Source organism: Atractosteus spatula, chromosome 22 (assembly GCF_055471065.1).
Source record: "Atractosteus spatula isolate fAtrSpa1 chromosome 22, fAtrSpa1.hap1, whole genome shotgun sequence".
NCBI lineage: Eukaryota > Metazoa > Chordata > Actinopteri > Semionotiformes > Lepisosteidae > Atractosteus > Atractosteus spatula.
This window is the reverse complement of record NC_142727.1, coordinates 13,812,116-13,831,667: the sequence shown is the minus strand read 5'-3', so window position 1 is coordinate 13,831,667 and position 19,552 is coordinate 13,812,116. Positions and strand designations below refer to the sequence as shown.

The window sequence follows — 19,552 nt, the reverse complement described above, 5'->3', positions numbered from 1 at the left end:
TATAGCAAATCTGACTAGATGGTCTTCCCTAGTGGCTATGTTACATGGTAGGATTTCCATTGTGAAAACAAATGCACTTCTTGTCATTTCTAATTTTCTATGCTCTCCATTTTATTCCCATACAATATCTATAAAAATTGGATGAATGCTAGTTTCCTCTGGAGAAATATGTGACCAATGGTACAGCTGATGACCTTACTATATACTGTAATTACTAGTTTATGACTATACTTAGTAATAATTACTATTGAGCTTTTCAACTGAAGGTGTTTTGGAAGCAGTTGGATTCTGGAGCATCACTTCATTTACATCTAATTGGGGAAGTTTTAGTTAAGGCAATTAGATTCCTGGTTCTTTTATTTTTCCCTCCCAAGGACTAGACTTTCTCCCTTTGAATGAGCCCAGTCATTGAAAACTAATTGGGCATTTGGAAGAAGGTTAACCATTTTCTCCAAACCGTCATATGCCTTTACCAATTTAGACTAATTTAATTATACCGACAAGTCCACATCCCTTTACTTACCCACTTTTATGTGAACCAAGCTTTTGGATTGGAGAGGACTGATTGAGACACAGTCTGGCACCTTGTTTTCTCTTCCTTTGAAAACCTAGAATGCCAACAAATTCATTAACTTTAACCTTACACATCCGATTTTGCAACCAAACACATTTTTTCACGAGGTTGGGTGGAGACTGAGGAGGAGCAGCTTACTCATGACATGGATGAAAGGATGAGTGGAGACAGACACAACCCTTAAACTGCACTTGATTGCATGCAATATGATTTTGCTAATGCAAAAACTGAGAGAGCAGGATCAGAATTATCCTTGTCCTTGGGATTTAATCAGTCCTATTTTCCCATTTTTTAACTTTTATGTGAAAAGTAGAAATGCACGAGAATGTTGCTTCTCAGGAGTGAACCTCAACAGTGTAAATAGTGATGATTTTCTGCAGGGGTGTGTACTTAACATGACTGTGTTTTTTTGTTTGTTTTGATCATTCTTCCTCTCCTGTTCCCTGTTCCTGTAAGACACAAAATCTTCCCAGGGCTGAGTGGATTTTAAGTCAAAGGGCTTTAGTGGTACTAACAGGACCTGTTCGTCTGTTCGTCTTTCAGGTCCTCTTCTGGGAAAGTGAGCCCCGAAAGTGTCCGCTCCCTGCGCGCCCCTTCCGAGTCCTCCGAGGATGGCCGCGGCCTGCAGGTGAAGAAGACACTGAGCCCCGGGAAGGAGAAGGAGCTTTCGCTCTACAAGAAGACCAAACGAGCAATAACCAGCAAGAAGTATAGCGTGTCCAAGCACGAGGCTGAGGCCACCACACCCATCGAGCTCATCAGCCGCGGGCCGGATGGGCGCTTCGTCATGGAGCCCTCAGAGCTGGAGCCATCGGTCAAGCCCCGGCGGATCGAAGGCTTCCCCTTTGTGGAAGAGTCGGACCTGTACCCCGAGTTCCGGCAGTCGGACGAGGAGAACGACGACCCCGCGCCGATGCCCCCGGCTGTCGCAGCCCTCCGGCCCCAGATTTCTCCTATCTCCTCCAGCCAAGAGTCCTACCTGCAGCCCCCAGCCTACAGCCCCAGGTTCCAGAGGCCTATGGAAGGAATGGGAATAGTGGAGAGCAGCCGACTCCAGGCCACGGGACAGATCCGGGCCCCTCCTCACCAGAGAGGCTTCCCCCATGGCCAGTTCTACAGCTATCTAGGCAGCCCAGGGGAGCCCGAACCCCCTGCCCCGTTTTACATGCCTGAAATCAGCCCCCTCAGCTCCGTTATGTCCTCTCCGCCTCTGCTACCAGAAGGACCTTTTGGTCACCCCACTATCCCAGAGGAAAGTGGGGAAGGCGAGATCCCACACTACGCCGCCTCCAGCAGCACGCTACCCCTCACCCACACCCCTCCGTCCTCCCACTCCCCCGAGTTCTGGCAGCGGCCCGAATTCTCCTTTGCTAGCTTTGAGGGTCCTCCCTTAATGTTTCCCACACCCCACCCTCTCCATCCTCATCGCGACCTCCCAGAGCCCCCCCTCCCCCTGCCGCATCTCTTTCCCCGGCCGGCCCTCCCGCCCTCTTCCCTGCAAGTCTCCTCGTACCCCGGCGTCCTGCAGCTGGAGGCCCCAAAGAGCCGCCCCAGCAAGTCTCCCAGCAAGGTCAAGCCCTCTGGCCTCCCAGGCAAGCGTTTACCTATGCAAGAGGCACAGAGTCACGGGCAGCTAAGACATACCAGCCATGGTATGGGCGTACCGGTATTGCCTTACCCCGACCCGGCTGCCCACATGGGCGGCCCAAGCACATTTGGTAGCCTGGACTCTCGGTGGTATGAGCCCCGGCCCCGGCTGAGCCCAAGGCTGGCTCGCCGGGTGGATCCCAGCCTTCATCAGGTGGTCCTCCAGCCCTCTCGGCTCTCCCCTCTCACCCAGAGTCCCCTGAGCTCTCAGGAGGGATCCCCTGAGCTGGCTGTCCGCCCTAGGCCCCGCCCAGGCCTCATCCAGCCCTCTATCCTACCCGAAATGTCAGAAATCACCCTTCAGCCCCCCGCTGCCGTCAGCTTCTCCAGGAGGTCTTCTCCTACTTCCTCGCCGGCCCAAGTCCCGGGCAATGGCAGATGGGGCAGCCCCAGCTACCGGCCCCAGCTGGCCTTTGCCACCACTGCAACTAGCTATCCCTCCCAGTCCCCATCGCCCCCCATGGAAAGCAGCGATGTTTTCGGGCAGATACCGTCCCAGCGGAGGACAGATGAAGAGATTCTTCCCTCTGAGCCATCGCCACCTCAGTTGTCAACTTCAGGGTAGGTGAAGTAGGGTGTCACATTGAAAGCAACTGTCTCATGTCTGAGGGAGGAGGACTTTGCTACTGTTCAGTCACAACCTAAAGCAGTGGTTCTCAACCAGGGGTACGTGTACCCCTGGGGGTACCTCGAGATGTTCAGTACCAAGGGTTACCTCGGGCGTCGCATCCAAAATGGTGGATTTTCATGTGCTTGGTTTTTAGCAAAAAATGTATCAGCTAATTCTGAAATCATTTAGATTCTGAATGATCTATGCATATCTACGATATTCCTATTTCTATTGTCATGAGGAGAAAGAGGGGCAGTGCGATGGCAGAGCGTGACCTCTATCCGCTGAAATCTGTATGCAGCCGCAGCAGAGAGCTTTGCAATCGCACAGCTGCATCAGGGAAGGTGGGGGATTCCCAGAAATGCTTTGTGTTGTGATTTTGTGTTGGAGTGACGTGGTGGTTTTTTCTGGGTAACTATTTGACTCTTTTCCTAACATAGCAGACAAAGCAGTTCGTAAGCTTTTACCATCTGTGACGACGTACGTATGTGAATGTGGGTTTGCCAAATATTGTGACACAAAATCAAAAATGAGAAACAAACTTGACGCTTCAGCAGACATTCGCTGTCAATTATCAGCTTTGACACCTACTGTAATTTCAGCAAAACCACTGAAAATCTGTCACAGCAGGTCTCTCATTTGATTCACTGAGTAAGTCTGTTTTTTATTATTTTAATTTGGAGTCTTAATAATCCTTTTTTTTTAGTTTAAAATTTTACGAGTAGCTATACATACATGCAAAAAAACGAAAAACACCCCTTTCTTAGCGTTCTATGCCTACAATAATCTTTGGCCAAAAAGGTTGAGAACCACTGACCCAAAGTAATGAATCAAGGAGCTCCTGGAAGTTTTGATTATACAGAACAGTACATATGGGGATTTGATAAGAAAACTGGCATAAAGGTTTTCAAAAGCTGAAAGTCTGCAAAAAGGCAGACTATTTTCACAGTCTTTCATCTTCTTGTGTATCTCTAATTTAATTCACTGAGGCCAAAGAAAAGTAAAGCTGGGTCATAACACTAAATCTAATCAATTAAATTTCACCTACAACTTCCCCAAGAATCGGTGTTTAAGTGTGGACTACAATTAATAGCTTGAAGATGATGGCAACTTGATCTCAAAGAAACACATTTGTATTTGATTTTATCGTTATTATCAAACCAGTATTTGTCTAAATTGTTACAGCAATCTTTTTATAACAATAAAAAAAATTAAGACGGACTGACTTCAATGACAGGTAAGTAAACGTGAGTAATCACTTCTGTAAAGGTGAATAATTACTTTAGAAAGCATTAAGGTTTGTGAACAATTCCAAGTGCCTTTAGAACCATCCAAAGTGCAATTCAAAGCAGAGCAATTTAAATTAAAATTCACCCACCATGAATTACAAAGCGTGTTGTCTGCTACCGTATATTTTATGTGAGGAAAACTGACTTTTGTATTATAGGTGAACATCGTAAAAGCTTTGTATGATATTATGTATGATTGTTTGTATGATGAATTATGTATTTGTATGATCCCCAATGTCAGTCTTTGCTGAATTAGTACATGTTCAGCTCTTAACTTCAAATACTTTTCATAAAGCCCGAAAGTGCTGAAAGAAACTAGTCTGGGAACAGGTTTTTTGTCTTCTGTCTACCCCTATGAATCATTTCTCGCTTGCCAAGGATGTGCTAGAATCCCATTTGTTTCTTCTGTGCATTTCAGCAGGTTTTTCTGCACTGTGCATCCTAAATACTGTAATTTAATAGGTCCCTCTGGGGCAGAGCGTTTGAGAAGTCTCCCTTGATGCATGGTAAAATATTTTCCAATTCAGCTCAGGTACCTAAAAAGCCTGGTTTCAAGAGAGAGGAGCACCACAGGATGGCAATACTTGTGTCCCGTTTTATTCATCTTTCGCCCCAACAGGAGGAACCCCCTGTGTTCATGTAGATTGAGTGGTTTCAGACACTGCCTCTGCCTCTGAAGCAGAAAAAAAAAGAACTTCGTTTCTGTTACCAGTTCCAGGCTTTTTAGGACACCTTGGTTATGGTGTGATCTGCAGAGCGTAAGGAGAGCACGACACAGTGGGCACAGGAGGCCCTCCATCTTTGCTACTAACCTGACAACATGACGCCCCCTCACACACACCACTTGCTCCAAGACAGAAGTGGCTAGGGGAGGCCAATTCAGAAACCTTTGTTGCAAAGGATAATGCGCCCTCACCTGTTACAATGTCTTCATTTGCTTGGCTAGGGAAACTGACCATTCTTGATGGGTCCTGGAGTCTTACCTGCTTTGTTTTTGATTGATCTCAGCTATCTGGGCAGCGTTGTTGTGACCAGGCCCTCTACAGCGCAATAGGTAAGGGTTGGATCCATGTCTGAAAGGGGGGGGGCAGCAGGTGGGGCTTTTAATCACATCGTCCTTTAAAGGGGAATACATCCATCTTTATCTCACTAATGCATTAAGAAATCCCCAAAAATAAGCATGCAGCTTTTTGTAACATTTTTTGTAGTTGCCCACTGTAGATCTGCAATCTGTAATGACCAGTCTGCTCTGGTCAAAATAGATAAGTTACTCAGTTACAATTTTAGAGAGGAGAAGCACTGTGCAGGCAGCCAGAGTAAATACCCCTTAATAGGATTGCACAGGTCTAAGCTGAAATTGAGTTTTTGTTCGTTTGTATTAGCAGCTCATTCACGTATATACTTAGCAACAAAATGCAACCCTTTGCTATAAATGCAGTTCCTTTATTCTTTGTTAAAACAACAAAGACTTTCTTTCTAGATCAGTGAAGCATTAGGTATGGTGATTGATTTATCCAGCTGAAAGGGTGAAAAAACATATTTCATTGCAGGCAGTTTGTTGGTATTTACTTTAAGTAGTTCTACTGTATGTATCCTGAACAAAAGGTGCTGAGGAGCCTTCGTATTCATTGTTCACAGGAGATTGTAGTATGCAGGTTATTCCTAAATAAACATGAAACCCCAAAAAAGACATTTCTTTTGAGAGTTCCAGTTGTTCAGAATCATGTTGCTCGGAGGTTAATGGGAGGCTGTTGGACTACACTAGATTTCTTTCTGTATACTGCAATAGTCATTCACGTGCATTGCAATTCAAATAAAGTACGTGTTTTTCTCCTAGTCCTTGCAAGTATTCCCCTTTAAAGTCCTGTTTCATGTGCAAAATGCCATGCATGCCTTTGCTAAATATTGCTCTTCGATATCCCAAAAAAAAATATATCTCAGAATAAATTCTTGTTACATTTGTCGTCTGAGTGCTTTGATTTCTTTTCTGTGACTGTTCCCAAGTAGCCATTTTCCCTCCCGCCATCTCTCCCCCTGTCAGCATGGTGAAGCCCATTGTAGACAAGTATCCATGTCTATGAACACATACCGATAAAGCTTTGTTGCTCAGCTGTGTTTTCCACTTCTGCTAATGTCCTTTGATTTCTCTCTTCACAGCCACAGCAGCAGGGCAGCATCCTAAAATACTGTGTTATTATGCCTCGCGAAAGTTGTTTTTGCTCAATTATGTGGACTAAAGTGCCTGAAGTTTCACCTGGAATAAATACTTTCAGTCTAGTTGTGTACATACAAGCAGTCACTTCAACTGCAGCATCATTCCAAAGTCTCAGCCATATTAATGAAGGTTTTTGCATCCACCCACCATTGTACTTTTATTTGTGAAAGAAAAGCTGTGCTACACAGCAGGAGTTTTCAACTTGAGGTAACCCAGCAGTGTTTATCCTTTGTCAAAGTGAATTAAAATGCCTCATTCTAGTGCAGATACCTAAAGAGATCTCAGTTTGTACATTTAAATTTGTCGTTCAGTGGTTGTAATGAATGAATATTACCCAGGACCACCCTCTTTGATCCACTAAGATGGTTTTAAGAAAAAAGCTCATTTTAACTGTAATCGTGTTAAGTATTTCCTAATCATAAGGCTGTTCCCCGCATTGAAAAAATGGCCCATTTACCATGAGGTAATAAAAATACGGCTGCAGTTGTGGTTTAATATTAAGTTACTGTATGTAGTATTATAAATAGATACACAATAGTAAAGGAAAGATAAAAGTTACAGTAGCTCACAAGTTGTAAGTTGGCTAGAACATGCAGACTGTCTTGCCTAGCTTTTACATCATTTGTACTATCCTGAGACGAGCTTTGGGTGTTTTCATACTGTCCTGAGCTGGATTGCAACGTCACAGGGGTGGACAAAGTAATGAAAATGTAGGTTGAGAATCTGCACTTGAACATGATGACAAGAAGGTTGTGTTCAGTGCCTTACAGCTCCTGTTTTTGTTGGGGTTTTTTTGTTGATGATTGTCCTGTAGCCAGGTTGTTATTACTTTGTTATCACTATTACATCTCACTTTTTACACAGGATGTTCTTTATACAGTAGCCTTTTGATTTTTGAAGATCCATCTTGAAGGGATTGTGTCTAGTTTCTCACCCATCATAGGCATGAAGAGAGTACAGCTCTTCTCACTTTGTTATACTGTTCTGTAAGCAAATGTTTAACTTTTATTTCTCCCTTTCATTTCCATTTTCTTTTTCAAACCAGCCATAATAGGGGAAGGCCATTTTCCTATGTGCCAGAATTCATTTACTCTGGAATATTATTCTTTTTCTTTAAAAAAATTCCAGCTTGTTATGCTGTCATTACTCAAGTCACAGCCCAGTGTTTGAAATTAAGACGTTTAGGAGGTCTCAAATATGTGGAAAATGTTTTTGCTGTTGTTTTAACACACTGACACAATGGTTGCTGTTGCCATTTTTTAAAAGTACTGACTTGGGATCGTTAGTGATAACTACAGTTGTTTTGTAGGTTATGGGACGTGCCCTTAATGGGTATTCTGCCATCACAGGCACGACGAACGACCTGGCAAGCTGTGGTTCACTGACTCTTTATGAATAAGAGCGAGGGGTTTTATTCTTAATTGATCCTAGATCCCAGAATAAAGGGGAGGCTTATTTTGCCTTTTCTTCCCAGGAAACGTTTAGGTGCGTCGAGTGCCCCTGCAGGGTCTGAGAGGTTTGAAGCACTGCGTTACCAACGGATTAAAAAACCCAAGAAGGTGGCCGTCAACAACAACAACTCCAAATCTAGGAGAAAAACAGGTCAGTTCGGCTGCCGGCACGTGTTAGAAAACGATTTTCCACTTAAAAATGTTTTCCAGTGCAGATTACTGTCTGGGGAAACTCTCCTTCCTTCTCTCATCTGGCTTACCTTCAGAAAGGGATCATAACAAAAATATATATATAATAAACAAAATCATAAGTGGATTTATTATGTATCAAACAGAGGGTAGCACGGTGTAGCGGTGGTTAGAATAGACAGGCACCCTGTCCAGGCTGTATCCTTACTTGTGCCTGTTGCTTGCCGGGATATACTGTATATATAGTGTCTTGCCTTAGTGATCATTCACTGGTATGCTATAAATGTGCCCTGAAGATATGGCTTAACAAACAAAGCTTCAAGAACGTTTGACCGACCTTCTTAAATTTTAAAGGACATCCTTCAAATCAACCCCAGATCACCTGGATAATTGAAATCTCATGAGTTTCAGTGATGCAACGTTAAGCCCTCTCATTAACTGACAACTGTTCTTAATTCCTGAGTCATGTGAAGGCTCTTCCAACTGCTTGTGGAGAACTGAATCAATTCCTTTTTTCCAGGCCAAAGTCAGATTGTATATATGCACCAGGTGATACTGACCTCCCACCACCATTCCACAGAGGTCTGAGAAGGTATTGTGTGTTAACTGTAGTAGTGGAGGAAGCTTGCTTGGAACAATCAACTCCATGGCTTTTCACCTCTTTAAAATCTTTATGCAACACCAAAGTTGTTCTGGACACTGCTTTAATAATTTTTATCCACACAACGTAAAAACATCACTGCTGAAAATTCAGAAGCATTCCCTTTATGACATGGTAATGCATTTCATACTCATTCTGTACTTACTGCCATCTAACTTTGTCATTAATTGGCCAAAACAGGCAACTCTGTAGCACCATCCTGTGTATTACAAGATAGGATGTTAAATTAACTACTACAAGAGTCTTCAGTGGTGGCCCATGGTCGACAGGGCAAATGGTTTTGAAACTAGGCTCTTGAGACCAAAATCCTGTACAGAGAGCTCAGAAGATATCAGGAAGGGTACCTATTAGCTCTGCAGTACTGCAGGGGAGTAGCCTATGAATGGAAAACTAATCCCATCAGGACAATGAGATCAGTAGTAGGCTTATAACAAGGCAGTGGTGGAAGAAACTAAACAGAAACTAAAAAGAGAAAATGCTTCAAACCTGAAAGGCACCAACTGTAATCAACATTTTTAGTTCCCATAAGGTTAGGGCAATAGGAATCCCAGCTAACTGTTCTCATTCAGGATGAAAAATAGGTTGAAATTGACTTGTATTGATGCACCATTGTCCACTCTGTCAGTGACCTAGAGGGAGACTGAAATTGTTCTTCGTAAGCAAAATTACTTCTGGTTTTCCCTAATCCATGGGAGGCCCTTAAATGTTCTCTTTGCCTACAGGGATGGCTACGTGGGACATTATTCTTTGACAAATAATTCTTCAGATTTATTTAAAATACAAAGAATAACACCCCCACCCCACAAAGCTCTGTTACTCATCGTCCATCACCCTCAGTGGTGCCATCCTCCAAATTTCCACTTAAGGACCCCTACAGCCTAAAAATACAGCCTTACAGCTACAATAAAAGCCCCCGTTTAGCAAGACTTTCTCTGCATCAGCTGTAACACTCCAGCAGCTCAGAGCTCCACAAACTGTTCATACTGTAATATCAAGATAAGCCGGGACCGGGAATTTTGACGCAGCACCAGCTACTTTTTAGCCAGACCAGCCAGCTCGATCTGTTCTGGTGCTGCGAGAGGCTGAAATCAGAGTTTTCTAACTCTGGTATCATCTAACACTGGTATCAAGTAAAAGCAGAAAAGATCACTATTAAAAATCATGGACAAGCAAAAGAAACTTGCTTCTAGAATATGTAATAATATCTTGTGAAAGGGTAAATGTTATGCCACTGGGCACGTCATACACAGGGGACGGGAGGCTGGCTCCCTATGACATGGGCTGTGAGGGGTCAGGGTTTGAAGGGTGTTAACGTGGACGGAAGGAGGAGACACTTGAGGGTTTTCCCCTGACCCAATCATCTACTATCATTCAGGTTGGGGGTGCAGCCCTGAGAATCTGTGCTCCCGACTCATTTTTTTGGAACATGCCATTTTTGCCCTTCCCCCCTCCCCCCAGGTGTACTTGCCTCTCAGACCCAGCAGCCCCGTGCCTCTCAGGTACTCCAGCCCGAAGAAGCTCTCTACCTCCGTAAGAAGAAGAGGCGGCCGGCCAGGCAGGACCCCTATGCCCGCTTCTCCGCCCTGCTGTACCGGCGCCCGGCTCGAGAGGACCAGAAAGCCATTCTGGCCAGCATGGACACAGCCGATCCTGACCACTCCACACTCCTCTGAAGACCAGTCTCCTTCCTTCCTCGACCCCACATCTGCCAGCTCCTTGCCAAGACCAACGGTTTACCTTTCTTTCTTTTTTTTTTTTGGAAGGGGGGGGGGAGTTGTTTGTTTGTTTTAGTCATTTATAAAGGACCAATTCCCAAAGGTTTTACTCCAGTGCAAAGGCCTTATGGGCACACCCACGCGATTTAGTTGTTTTTAAGTGGTAAGAAATGGCACAAACAGCATACGTCTGCTCTAACTCTTGCTAAAAATGAACCAGAATGAAAAGAAACTAGCAGCAATTTCCAGACTAGAATTTTGAATAAAGGGGCCATCTTCTTTGCATTTAATTTTTTTTAAATCTTTCCCTTTATTTATATATTACAGTATTATTCCCAATTGGACTTTTTTCTAATAGACACAGTAGCCTTCTTCAGCCTTTTTCCATTGTTTTAATTTGTTTAGAATATCTCAAAATGTTTCCACATTGTAAAGCTTTTGAACATTACAATGTATGTCTCCTCAGTTGGTTCTTACCTCCTACATACTTTCAGATGTTGTTTTGAAACACCTCCCTTTCGTAAGAGAAAGAGATAACTAAATGCTTTGGAAAAGTAGGTTTTAAAAGGTAACAGATATTTATAGTTCTTCTCACCAATTTTTATAGTTCATATTTAAATTATTTAAATTATGTTCTGAAAGAAAGAACTACCATTTACATTTCCTAACACAAACATTGTATTTAATTAAGCTTCTAACTAAATAATTTAATACCTAAAAAACAGCCCTAGTGGAGATTTTGTGCTTAAATACAATTTAATTTCAGGAGCAACTAAAATTTGACAAATAGACACACTGAGGTTATGTAGAGCTGTGAGAATGAAATTAAATACTTAAATCAGAAAGTTTCGGAATCAATGGTGGCCTTCATTTACATTTTGAGAAGGCAGATAATGAATTAATCTTTATTGAAATTGCATTGCAGATTCAGTATTTTCAATCAAAAGGAAGCTTTTTATCGATGCAAAGCACAATGGGAGTCAAAACACATTTTGACAAACGAAAAAAGAAGTCTGCTGTCTCTGCCGCGATTTGAAAAAAGTAAAACATTGACTTACATCTTGAGCATAAAGTGTACAGAAACTGCAACCGCAGTCCAAAAAATGTATTTTGGATCCCTATTTGCTCCTTGGTTTTCAGATCTACAATCTTTGAACTATTGCTGCTTTGCACTGGAGCAGAATCTTGGTGTCTCCGCCCTTTTGGGCTCTTTTGATAAAAGCACTGGTGTGACGTTATGTTGCCTCTTTTGTGAGCACACTTGTGCTTTGTTAGGAAGGTCCACAACCCCGTATGGAAAAAAGTACTATAGTAATGCCAAAAATACTACAGCTCCCTTAAAGAAAATAAAACAACACAAGTACTGTACTGTGAGGAGGATAGGATTTTGTGCCATAGTATACTATAGTATTTTTTATGAATATGGGAGAGCTCTATTTTAAGTCAAGTACACTATAAATATACAGTCTGGACACCTTCTGGCATGTCTTGATTTAAACGAGAGCTCAGTGCTGTTTGCCTCCTTAATCTTCCTCAGTTGATTTCTTTCTTAGAGCAACTAAATGAACAGTCTTCAATAGCAGCCTTTGTAGCCTGGTGCTCCTATTTATCATCTTGTTTAGTTGATCATGTTTGTCAATATAACTGCCTAGACCATATCAAAGGTTCAAGACAACAAAAATGTCCACTCTTGGCAGTTACAACCTTACATCTTTATAAGCCTCCAAAGCATTCATGTAGGGAATGCTTTTTTTTTTTACTGGCGCCTTTCTAGACTAGCTGCCCTCCATTTTCTGGAGAATATTTAGTGGGTTTGGCTGTTCTCGACGTCAGATGGTGCTTTTTTAGAATTTGTTTATGAAGATATGTATGTTCCCAGCAGAATTTACATATCCAGTACAAACAGTGTGTCAGACATGTCAAGAGAGTTTGGTTTCAAGGCAGCAGGGTGTCCTGTTGGCCAGTGTGGTTGTTCCACTCACCCACAGGATCAGACACGATTTTTGAACCCCTGAGAAATACCAAATGAAAGTAGGATTTAAAAAGTATGTAAGTGCTTTATAGACCAGTCTTCTTTTTCTAGCTTAATGAATGTTCTTCAGACAAGTGTTCAGAAAACAAAGATTTGATTGGATCCACATCGCACTGAAAGCTTTTCAAGTAGATTTTCTCAATTATTTTTTAATCAAATCTTTTTTCGTTTTGCATTTATATACATACACTTCAGGTTGCTGTGTGAAAAGGTTGAATGGTTTACCTGATTGATCCCACTGCAGCTGATCAAATGACTGCCATAGCCTAACCTGTCTTTTGCAGTGCATGTGTGTGTGAGACTCACATTTCTTCAGAGATGGCATGAATAACGTTCACTTACTGGACCTAGTGCTACTGCTTTAATTAAGGCAGGGCACCTCCAGAAGCCTGATGCATCTTAATTTTTTTTATTTTACTTACACAGTTTAGCAATTAGCATAGTTGTAACCAGTGGAAAATCACAACATTATTTTTGACAGTGACTGCTTGTGTAGCTAATCTGTTGCCTGTAATCAGGGCATGCCTTATTTGTGAATTGAACAACATGTCAAACTCTTGTTATTAAGATAATAAGCAGGGCTTTTGGTTTCCCTTTTCCACATTAAGATCTCAAGCACTTGAACAATTCATGTGTTCATTCAATATCTTCACTGGGTCTCACACAATTAATGTTTTAAACAGTGGACATAATTCAAGGTGTGTGCCCTGCAACCTCTGAGACCTCTGCAACCTCTGAGAAACAGATAAAGTGACTGTCAGTTTGGGGACAGAGAAAGCTGAAAGCAACTGCTTTCAAGGGATCAATTTTGCTTGCTTGTTTGACCTCTGGCCCACAGGGTACATTGTACACACTTACGATAGCAACAAGTCCATTAACAGAACTCGCTTTTATTTAGACTTGCATTTGGGCTTGGCCTGCTAGTTTTCTTGAAAATATACTCTCCTTCAGCAAAGGTGAACCAAATGCCAAGTGGTCATTTTGACCAGTTAAGTCTCCGAAATTAAGGTCTAACAAACAACTCTCAAAGCAGAGGATCCTGTGAGTCACATGCATAAGTGCTGACATCCTCTGCTCAAGAGTATTGCACAGATCGTCTGGCATCTTTTTTATATTCAACTTCAGAAAGAATCAACTCCAACTGATACATATATACAGTATAAACATATATACTATACACTGTATATATGAAATATTTTTGTGTGGACAATGACGGACTGTCAAATTCTTTTGAAAGGATCAGTGTAAAAAAATATATTTCCCCCCCCCCCCACTCTGACATACTTTATTATTTAAGGAATATTCTCAGAAGAAAATACCTGAGCATTTATTTGCAACTGGCTCTAGGTGGCAGGCGTAAATGTTTTGGAGGAGTAGGGATCATTATCTGGTTCTGAAGAACAAGACACAGTTCACAAATCAAAATGTAGGTCAAATAGATCTTTTCAATTTCTGAATAGAAATTTTTGTCAAAAAGAGAATATGTTGGCTTTTTGTGGAGGTTTTTGCTTTGATTTTGTCGATTGCTGTTTTCCTTTGCAATATTGTTAATAGTGTGGGGACAAGAATCTTAAGAGAGTTGTGGGGTGCAGAGTCGGAGGTTAGGAAATGTGATTTCTCTTTGAATTTCAAGTATGAGGATGGACTTCACCTCCAGAAGTCAAATTGATTGAGCTCAAAAGGTACGGTAGATCCAGACCTCTTCCTGTTGTTACACTAGACCTCGCAGCTGTTTGAATGGGGAGGCTCGTTAAAGTTTCAACAAAAATATTTGCTAAAGTATTCTGAGTTGACAAAATTTTACTCAGCTGTTGGCAAAGCTAGAATCCTTTGGGGTGCTGTCCAAACTGTGGAAAACGATGAAAGTTCTGCAGTTTCAAAGGGGTATTTCTAATGCAGAATTCTGTTTACAACAATAGATTTTTGTACTTTTTGTATTTAATTTTAAGCTGTATACAATTTCTCATTCAGAAGGCATACTACCTGTGCATTAGTTTTCTACAGCTTATTGATCATTCCTGTGTGGTAGACAGAATCAAAATAAACTCAGAGCATATTAGGAAATAAGAAGAAACTATTTGTTGAAGACAGTAGACACTAATGTACATGGAAAACCTTTTCTGTTGTACAAGTAAATATCTTTCAAAAAGTTTCCAAAATCAAACACTCACCAATACCAGTGCTCTGATTTTTACTCAATAAATCCACATAGGCTTTACTGTTATGCTGCAGATAAATGTTTGCTACTTGTAAGTGGAATAAAACAAGTGTTTGGTTTTTTCTGTACATGCATAGACAAAGTAGTAGTGGTGTACTTCTGATAGAATACTACTGTATTTGCAACAAATCCAAGTGTGTGTGAAGTACACTAGTCTAATATAATTGGTGTATTGACCAGAATGTTCATGATGTACGCATTTACCATTTTTTATACGCAGTCATTAATGCAGCTTTTGGCTGGTAATATCAGAAACAGATTCTCTTTAGCTGCAATACTGCGTGCATATGAAATACCCTGTAAATGCTGTTAATATGCTTATTGTTGAACATTGGGGTATACATTTCACCTAGGAAACACTATTTTTCGTAATATAGTAGCTTAAAATAAGATCCCGCAAGGAGCATTGATGTGCATGGTTTTCGAGTATTCACAGTAAATCTCTTTTTTTGTATGTATACAAGACAACTGAAAATACCATTGTTTTCAAAAACCATAGACCAATTGTAAAATTCTAGTACCAAACATTTTGGTGCACTAGATTTCTTTTTAAAATTTATTTTCTTATTTTAGCCATAATATTCAGTGTAGTTTCCCATTCAAAGATCAAATAGATAGTATTTGTCTTGGCCTAAAAGGATTACTTCATTTTTTTTTCTTTTTATTGGGTATAAAATCATTTTAAACTGAAGCATATACAGTAGAACTTGGCTCTGTGTTTTCTTACATGTGCATACAGTATTTGCACTTTCCTTATTTCCTTAGTCCTTCAGAACAAACTTGAAAGATGATTCCTGTTTTGTTTTTGTCTTTGACATCAGTGTCATGACATTTTTTTACAAATCTTGTACACTTTGAAACGAATAATCTTCCCTTTTTAAGGGTATCTGTTTTTTTTTTATTAAGAGCGAACAGGTGTTTAGCAGGGACAGAGTGTACATTGGTTATAGCAGGGAATATGATTCTGGCAAAAATACAGATTTTGATTTGCATTGTGAATGGTCTTTAGTATAAGTTTCATATCCAATCCTAAACTGTGTCCTTCAAGTATGATTTTGCATTATATTTTAATGAATGTATATACAGTATATAATTTTGGATTAATTAATAGACTTATTAATAATGCTAGATTAATTCATATCAGTTAGACTGTGAGCTTTTTTAATTTTTCAGCATGTTTTTGTGCTTCTATAAATTTCATATTTATGTCTTGGGTTTTGATTTCAAACATTCATGTATGATGGAAACGCTCAGAAAATTATGGCTAAAATTGCTTTCCTACTGTATATAAAGAATGCCCCCTGTAACGCACACTACCTGAAGGACAGAACGAGATGAAAGAATTGAACACATCGCAAGATCTTTGTTGAAGCAGATGTGCAATAACTGAAGAGAACAGAATGATGTATAACGAGCCATTTACTCTTTTGTTCCCAGTGCAGTCCGGTAATAAGTTATTTCACTGAATAGTATTGAAGGAAGCTCCAGCAGCATTTACCATATGTTGTAGACCTAAGTAGCTGTCAGTTCTCAGAGAGCTGATTCATTGTCTTAATACTGTTCTAAAAGAATGAATGGATTACTCACTACACCAGCTGTTCTGAATGAAGATAATCACAGAAAGGGGAGAGAGAAATAAATCTTTCAATATTGACAATTTTTCAGTCTTTAACTAACAAAATAATTGCATTTTTAAAAACGGGCAGTACAGCCACATCTGTCAGTCTCTACCATTTTATTTTCATATTTTCGCACGTGAAAAATACTGTATAAGGAGAGACAAATGAAAAGTTTATCTTATTCCATGGTTTAGCGAATAGATGTTTGGAAACTTAAAAATTCTGTCTAAAACTCTTAACCTTTTTCGATGATTTGGGCTCCAAATTACAAGTAGAATCTTTTCTCTAAAAACTCTGCCTTTTCCTCTATAAACTGTGCTTTTCTGAGGTTTTATAAGCTATGGCAGCACCAAAGATCAAAACTCTTGTTCCCCTATATTATTTGCACAGACGTTTGGCTTTGTCGACTAAAAAATTACTGATGAAATTTTGCATTAGTGTATTAGTATCATACAAAGAAAGGAAGGGTGAAATAATATGAGCGCGATATAAAAGCAAACAGCTTTTGGAGAGTCAAATCTAGGTAAACTGGCAGGATTGCTTGTTACCTGTTAATATCTATCTAATTGGCAGAAAGTCCTGCTGTGTACCATATTGTACATATTTCTAATTCCCCACCCCATAAAGGAAGAATATTTATTTACTGTTCACAAGTGGTTAAGGTTTGAAGTAGAAAATCATAGATATGTATGGAAGTTCAAGGAGTGTTTTTTTTTGCAATCGTAGTCTCTGCACTGACTGTTGCAGCAGTTTCTAAAGGGCTATCTAGGGCTGAATTGTTTTATAAGATATGTTTGTGAATACTGTGTTGGTTGATGACCGAAAAGCAATATCTATTGCAAATTACAACTGAAATTTTTTAAACATATTTGATTTACTGAAACATATTTAGATATGTCAAGGTACCTAGGGTACCTACAAAAAAAAAGCTTAATTTGTTGCTGTTCTCCCCTTAATTTTTAGAAAGTTAGCCGTTGAAATTCAGTATGGATCAGAATATGAAACAGAATATTTATATGTACAGACTGAATTGTTTAAAGGGATTTTACTGCATGTTAAGAAAGAGAATAAGAATATATATATAAATATACAAAATAATATATAAAGACAACACAAGAGTGAAATATAATGGTAAATGTAGTGCAGAGTGTGAAGGACGGTGTATTGAAGTATAATGTACATATTGTATAGCTGAAAGATTTTCTATGCATGGTTATTGCTTTAGAATATGTGTAAAGAAAGAGGAAATGAAAAGATAAAGATATAGGAACTAGCTTAGGTGTGCTAAAAGAGATTAAATGCTTGGAGAAAAAAATGATAATACAGTTACTCACTTCTTCAGATTTGTTAGGATGTTTTGGGGTAACAAGCTTACTTTTTTTTCAAAGGGTGCTAAGGGAAGACAAAACTCAAAACGGCATGTAAGAGGAATGGGTTAGGAAGGAATGTTGACTTTGAGCCTCACTTTGTCAAGTCTTCCACTTCAGAGCTGAGAAACACATAGCAGATTAGCTTCAGTGCAGTAATGAAGAAAGCATAAAAGCACCCTACTTTATTAGGCATGTGCAATGCAGTTATTTATTTTAGTTTTTAGTGAAATTGTTTGATTCATTGCATGGCAAAAGGCAAAGTGAATACTTTATCATTTTAATTGTGATGATATTAAAGGAAGCAAGTCTACATTTTTTGTCCACAGTGACATGGCAACATGAGTTGAGTCTGAGGGTATGAAAGCACTCTTAATTCAAGTAGTTTCCATCTTCAGTGCAGGGCAGACCATGACAAATGGTTTGAATTGATTTCTAATTTAATGTTTCTCCTACCGTGATATATGTAAAATGGATATAAATAAAATTCTTCATTTTCTTTTTTATTGTACTCACATTACTGTTTCTAGGTTTCACTTAATATTAAGTGGGATCTGCATATTACAGTATATAAAATGTTTCAGAGAAGAAGTAGGCATTTCACTTTGACCTTCTCATTACTGATTTAACCTTAGACCTTTTCTCATTTATTTGAGGTCTTGTAAACTATAAAACCAAGGTGGCAACAGTGGAAAAATATAGAAAAAACTAGGCGTCTGTATGTCTGTGTTGGTAGATATTGTGGTTTCAGCATCACTTGTGAAAGCACAGTAATTTGGTGATCTCATAAACAGGCTCCAACAGCTGAAAATGGGTCAAGATGAACAATACATGAGGCTGGTAATGTATGAATTTATCCAGTTGCTCTTGGAAAGCACTGATAATGAAGCTCAATGTGATACAAAAAATGTTTATTCATGCGAACCATTATATTGTGTTAGTGACCTGAAAATTAAAATCACACAGGGCAAATGTGTGTGTTTATAAAGACTCCATTGTTATACTGATAACACTTCCCTAGGTTGTAACTGTGACTTGTAATTAGCAAGCCCTAAGTGGAACTCAACTTAAATGCTGCCTAAGCAGTTATGGCTCAAGCTTGTAGAAAGTCTTGTTATTGGTGTTTGGTGTTTCTCAAAAAATATTTTTGTACAATTGTTAAATTCAGACAGTAACTGCTGCTATAGCCACGGAAGAATAATTATTAAAAAAAAAGTTTATATGCAGTAGAATATTCTATTTATCTGGTGTGTTGAGATATATGCTGTTTATATATAGCACCTGATTTTTATATATATATATATTTTTAGCTGTTTGGTTTTTGTGGCGTTAAGTATCGAACAGTTTACCTCTAATTCAGACCATAAAATGCACAATATTATTGGAGAAGCATACTGTTGTTTAAACACGTATATGTTAATCAAACTCAAATTGCAAATTTGAGCCTATCTGCACCTATCTTATTTTATGAAACTTTACACCAGGATGAAAGCTCTGACTGTCCTTATTTCCAATTCATACTAAGAGAAATGTCTGGTGAAACAAATGATACCACAAGGCACTTTATTGTTAATGTAATGAAACTGGAATTGGATGAGGAATTACTTTTTCTCACAGTACTGGATTTTGTGTGACAAATACACCAACACAATGTTTTTTTTAATGTCAAGAATAAAGATTACAATGTTGTGATAAAATTCCAAAATTATTAAAATCCAAATAATCAAACCAATCAATCAAAAAATCCAAGAATTAAAATCTAAAAATCTAGTGAGGTTGTTCCATAGTCAGGGCTTGTAGACAGCACCATATTACCCCTTATGAATGGGACAGTCTTCCACTGCCGAATGCAGTAGCAGATTTTCCACGATTACAGAAAACTAACCAAGAATTCTCCACCTAAATCATGGGTTGTCTTTGAGAGCTCAGAAAAGTTTCTCATGATTTCACCACCAACATGGACTA

The 19,552-nt window shown here is 39.7% G+C and overlaps 1 protein-coding gene across 1 annotated transcript in view; it reads left to right on the top strand.

Moving 5' to 3' along the window:
* The window catches only part of igsf9bb (immunoglobulin superfamily, member 9Bb), a 160,234-nt gene extending 149,925 nt beyond the window's left edge, over positions 1-10,309 (top strand). The window contains exons 19-21 of the mRNA XM_088939434.1: positions 1,118-2,782; positions 7,810-7,937; positions 10,095-10,309. Coding sequence (XP_088795560.1) covers positions 1,118-2,782; positions 7,810-7,937; positions 10,095-10,309 — 2,008 coding nt within the window. The remainder of the gene's footprint in view (positions 1-1,117; positions 2,783-7,809; positions 7,938-10,094) is intronic.
* Positions 10,310-19,552: the final 9,243 nt, after the last annotated feature.